Below are 6,236 nucleotides of genomic sequence, written 5' to 3' on the forward strand. Positions count from 1 at the left end.
GTGTATTTGCATGTAATTTATATCTTTATTATGTAACTCAAGTATAAAAGTCAAAATGTTGTCATTTTTCTCTAAATTGTAACTAGGAGAAAAGTAATTAAACTTTTATCGTCTAAAACAATGTAATTTGGTTTTTATTCTAATAAAATGTTTTTTTATATATATTATATTAAATTGTAGTTTTTTCATTTTCTCCGTAAGTGATTCCAATATAAAACAATCAATCAAAGGGCTAGTAATTAAACACAGTCAATTGAGTATCCATTTTGATACTCATATTCTGAGCTAGCAATCTTGCCCTAGACCATGATTCTCACAGTGGAGAGTCCATTGAGAATGTTGACGGCTAAGCTTCAATTAGGAACAAATGATCAAGTTATATTATGTTAGATGCACTTGTTTCTTATATGCTTTCCACAAATGTCATCCTTCATATATATGCTCATGCATGGATGCGTATGCTTTATCATCTGGTTTGATTGGCCAGAAGCTCAATAGTAGTAGATATAAAAGAGTTGGGCGTCGATAGGTTGGCACATATTGAAATTTTGTATCGAGTCGACAAGGTCGATATTCCAGATTCTGGAACTGAGGCACACTACTACAAGGGCTTGTCCAGAAAAATAACAGTGTGCGACTTGGTACCTGGCACATTAGAGAACAAAGTTGAAAGCGGATTTTTATTGTTCTGACGGGAAGCGGCAAGATTGCTCTAGTTTTCATTACAGGCCGAATCGTACCTGAATTGCTCACATCAGACCTGGACAGGCTACCTGGAGTGTAACATAGACTCGAAACTGAACTCAAATTCAATTTCTTCTGCGACCGATGAGAGACTTATCAACAGTACTAGTGCTGGTGTCATCCCTCATCATGTTGCCTTCAACAATTTCCAGCCTCTTCCATTAAAGAGGGCATGGGTGCAGGATTTTTAGCAGAGTTTTGTGTATTCAACAGAAGTGAAAGAGTTGGATTTTCTCACAAACTAACACCGTTTAGTAATTCTGTTAAGTGGCCATGTCTTAATCAATATATATATAGTTGTAGGTTCTGAATCTTTTGATTCCTTTTAATAGTCGTAGTCATGGATTATTTTTTTGAATATAACTCATCTTTCTCTTATATTTCTCTATTGTTTAGTCATATATATTTTGTTTTGTTTCAATAATTGTAACATAAATTGAATTGCAATAGTGTAGTTTCTTAATCAATTTAAAATTTCATAACATGAGTTAGCGACTAGTTTAATTAAATAATTAAAAAATAAATTGTTAGTCTCACCGACTACAAACTATAAATTCTGAATTTACAAAGAACTTGTGATCTATATCTTCTGTGACTTTTCACATAAATCACATACAATGCATCTCATGGACTATATGATAATGTCTCATATTCATGTTACCATTATTTTAGATTTTATCATGGCATCATTTAGCCCACTTGTTTCTATTATTAACCAAAACAAACTGACTGGATCCAACTATGTTGACTGAAAAAGAAATTTGGATATTGTTCTTACTGCTGAAGAGCACAAATATGTGCTTACTCGACTATGTCCTAACTTTCTTTCATTAGATGCTCTTCTTGAGGAAAAACAGCGATATGATCGTTGGCAAAAATCTAATGAGATGACCAAGTGTTACATCCTAGCATCTATCTCAAATGTTCTACAGCATCAAATGCAGGATGTAGAACTTGCTTCGGACATAATGCATAATCTGAAGGAGATGTTTGGTAAGCAAGGCCGTTCTGCAAGGCAAGAAACCATGAGGCAAATTTATAATACCAAAATGGCTGCAGGAAGTTCAGTGAGAGAGCATTGTCTTAGGATGATTGCTAATCTGAACACATTAGAAGTTTTAGGTGCCGACATTGATGGAGAATCCCAAGTGGATATGATACTCCAGTCACTACCAGAATCATTCAAGGAATTCAGACTCAATTATAATATGAACAAAAAGATTTATTCTTTGTCTGAATTAATGAATGAGTTAGTGGCGGCGGAAGGCATTCTTGGTACTTCTAGTGTTGAAGCCAATGTTGGTGAAGTTTCTACTTCTCAACCTAAGTCGAAAGGCAAGGGTAAGAAAAAGAAGAAGAAGGACTTCACTAAGAAAGATGGTAAACAAATAGCCTGAGGGGTTGCCAACAAAGGAAAGAAAACCAAAGGAAAAAAAACCAAAGGAAAGTGTTTCCATTGTGGTGAGAAAGGACATTGGAAAAGGAATTGTCCAACATTCAAGGTTGCCAAGAATAAGGGTATGAAAAGTTCATTTCTTCTTGAAATATGTTTGGTACAGAATCCAACAGATTCCTGGTGTGTGGATTCAGGTTGTACTAATCATATCTGCAATTCTTTGCAGGGGTTCCAGGAGACTAGAAAGTTGAATGAGGGAGAACTATTTCTTACTTTGGTTGATGGGAGCAAGATTCCGGTTGAAGCTGTTGGAGTATTTAATTTGTGTTTTAATTCTAGAGTTTTAATATTGGAAGACTGTTTGTATGTACTTAATGTTCGTAGGAATTTAATTTCTGCAACTTACTTAGGTAAACATGGATATTGTGTTATCCTGAAAGACAATATTGTAATAAAGAAGGATAAAGTGTTTATCTGTTCTGGCAATATTGTGGATGGTCTTTATATTTTAACTCCTGATAAGCATGAATTATACAATTTTGAATTAGATAGTAGCTCTCATGTAAAATCATTAAAGAGAAAGTTTCCTTCTACTAGTGATGCATATCTATGGCACTTGCGTTTAGGTCATATCAATTCAAGTAGGATTCAAAGACTAATCAAAGATGGACTTTTACAGCCCATGGACTTTGATGGTTTTCCAGTTTGTGAATCTTGTTTGGAAGGTAAGATGACCAAACGACATTTTAATGCAAAGGGTAGAAGAGCCCAAGATTTGCTAGAACTAGTACATTCAGATGTATGTGGTCCTATGTCAATTCAAGCAAGAGGTGGCTATGAGCATTTCATTACTTTCACTGATGATTACTCTAGATTTGGTTATGTGTACCTAATGAAACGGAAGTCCGAAACCTTTGAAAAGTTTAAAGAGTTTAAAGTTGAAGTTGAAAATCAATTGGGTAAACACATAAAGGCCATTCGATCTAATCGAAGTGGCGAATACCTTCTTGGTGATTTCAAGGATTACTTGACTGAAAATGGGATTATATCTCAGTTGACTGCACCTGGAACTCCACAACAAAATGGTGTAGCAGAAAGAAGGAATAGGACTCTTTTAGATATGGTTAGGTCCATGTTGAGTTATTCGACTCTACCAATTTCTTTTTGGAGATATGCCTTAAATACTGCAATGTATCTTCTGAATTTAGTACCTTCGAAGTTTATTCCTAAAACACTTGTAGAGTTGTGGAATGGGTGTAAGCCTAGTATGAGACATCTCCACATTTGGGGTTGTCCAGCAGATGTGTTGAAAGGAAAGTCTGACAAGTTACAGTCTAAAACAGAAGTGGTATTTTTTGTAAAGTATCCGAAAGAAACAGTTGGAAGTTTATTCTATGGTCATAAGGATAATAAAGTATTTGTTAGCACAAATGCCAAATTTTTGGAAAAATGACTATATGAATAGTTTTACTCCTAGAAGTAGAGCTGTCTTGGCTAAAATAAATGAACCTGTAGTTGAACAACCAATGGATGAAACTAGGGATGATGTGATTGTATTAGATACACCACAAGATACTACTCATGAGATGTCTAGTACACAGATGCCTCGTCGTAGTGGGAGAATCATTCGGCCTCCTATAAGATTCATAGGTTTGGGAGAAACTTATGAGGCTATCTCAGAAAAGGCTGAATCGGATCCTTACACTTATGATGAAGTAATAAATGATATAGATGCACATCATTGGATCCAAGCTATGAAATCTGAATTGGATTCTATGGATTCCAATCATATATGGGATCTTGTAAAGGCGCCTAACGGCATTAAACCTATTGGTTGCAAATGGGTTTACAAGAAGAAGAGAGGGATAGATGGAAATGTTGAAACCTTTAAAGCAAGACTAGTGGCGAAAGGGTATACACAAAAAGAAGGTATTGATTATGATGAAACTTTTTTGCCAGTAGCCATGCTTAAATCTATTAGAATTCTCAATTTTGACTATAAAAAATTAAAAACAAATTAAGCATATCATGAGTAATCAAATATTACTTGCTTGACAAGATCCTTTTTATTCATTTTGCAACACTAAGAATGAATAATGCTCCTATCGAAAAAAATAAAAAAATGAATAATGCACCCTCACTCAAAAAGTAGTCATTTTTACTTTGTAGGTCAGGAAAGTAGTATAATCCTAGTCCAACTTCTCTCTAGTCTCCATCAAAAAAAATAAATAAAAAATAACTTCTCTCTTGTCATCTAGATTTTAGTGTCAATATCAATTTTGCAATGTTAATTCATCGGGGAAAATATATAATATGACTAGTGATTGCCACGACTAAAATTTTGATTTCAAGTCATGGTTTCAAGTTTGAAATTTAGACTTCAAGTCACAATTTTAGTTGCTGCACGTAGTGTGTGTGCACGCACAAATTGTGCACAACAAGAATTACCCATAATAAATAGTTGTCATTTCAGCCAAATAAGAAACCTATAAAGTATTGAGAAGAAGCAATAAGGTCAAGAATTGATTTATTTTTATATATAAAGGTAAGTATATAAAACATGATAAAGTCACTTTTTCAAGTTCAAAATCATGACTTCAAATTACAATTTTAGTTGTTGCATGTAATACCTGCACATACAATTTTAGTTGTTACATGTAACTAGTAACGGACCCTGCGCGTTGCACGTGATAATATTATTAGGGTAGACTCATTAATTTTTTTTTTTCTATTTGGACTAATTTAATAAATATTAATATAATTCATAATCATATTTTCTTTTATTATAGAGATATTTTCATTTATTACAGTGATAATCACAAATGTAATATATATGATTTCTATTGTACCAAAATAAAAACAATACAATTCAAAACTACACTTCTCTTTTGAACCACATACTATCTCGTGATGAAGAAAAAGTGGCGATGGTGGTTACCGTAGTTTGGGCCATATGGGTTAACAGGAATGAAGCTCAAAATGGGAAACGAAAAAAGACAGGGAGGGATATAGTGCAGTGGACGTCCCAATACCTTGCAGAATATTTTTCTGCGAATGAAATTACGAGAACCATATGTCCAACAAGTTAGGTAGTAACATGGACACCTCCAACGAGGTTGAGATACAAAGTTAATGTGGATAGGGCGGTGTTCAAAATGCAAAAGACAGCAAGAGTAGGGGTGGTGATTCGAGACTCCAATGGACTGATTGTAGCAGCTCTAAGTAAGAAATTTCACTCACATTTAGGGGTGCTGGAGGTTGAGGCTAAGGCTTTTGAAGCTGGACTCAATTTTGCAATGGACGTTGGGATATCTGATTTTACTGTTGAAGGGGACTCCTTGATGGTATATAATTCTTTGACTGGTCATCTTGATCCTCCTTCATCTGTGGCACACGTTATATCAGGTATACTTGGGAAGTACGGGGCTTGCTCACGGATTGATTTTTCACATATTAGAAGACAAGGCAATAAATCAGCTCATTTGTTAGCGAAATATGCGTTAGATACAGACGACTATATGACCTAGATGAAAGAAAATCCTTACTTTTTAGGGTAAGCTCTTCTCCATGATGTATCGTGCATTACATGATTTCATTAATAAAGTTTACAGTTTCTTATCAAAAATAATAATAATAATGATTTTTCCCCAAATCAGGTAAACAACAAACATCATTCATTAACAGTATTTAGTGTTGTGAATAAAACGATAAAAAAAAAATTGCATCAAGGAACACATATGAATTAGTCAATAATTTGACAATAAGAGTTATAAAGTACAAACCTCTAGTAGAAGATCCTCCTATGGTTAGTTATCAGGTTGTAACTTTTCTACTATCAATGATTAAGCAAGACATGTGAATGCCTTTTTATAGAAAATTTTTAAAACAATATATTTTATTACTCATTGATTTCATTTTTTATTATAAATAGCTAAAAGTAGAGTTTTAAAAAAATAAAAATATTCATTAATCTAAGGTAGAGATGCAAGAAAAATAAAATAAAACCTACAATAAATGAAAAAAAAAATTGAGAGAGAGAGAGAACCTTTTTTGTATGTATTATAAAATATCACAAATTCTGGGAAAAACCAAAGTT

At 33.7% G+C, this 6,236-nt stretch overlaps 1 protein-coding gene across 1 annotated transcript; it reads left to right on the forward strand.

The window, feature by feature from the left end:
* Positions 1-5,295: 5,295 nt before the first annotated feature.
* On the forward strand, positions 5,296-5,667 carry LOC142627833 (uncharacterized). Its single transcript, XM_075801729.1, has one exon. The coding sequence runs from the start codon at positions 5,296-5,298 to the stop codon at positions 5,665-5,667; it is 372 nt and encodes a 123-aa protein (XP_075657844.1).
* The last annotated feature ends 569 nt before the right edge of the window (positions 5,668-6,236 follow it).

Source organism: Castanea sativa, chromosome 3 (genome assembly GCF_040712315.1).
Source record: "Castanea sativa cultivar Marrone di Chiusa Pesio chromosome 3, ASM4071231v1".
Lineage (NCBI taxonomy): Eukaryota > Viridiplantae > Streptophyta > Magnoliopsida > Fagales > Fagaceae > Castanea > Castanea sativa.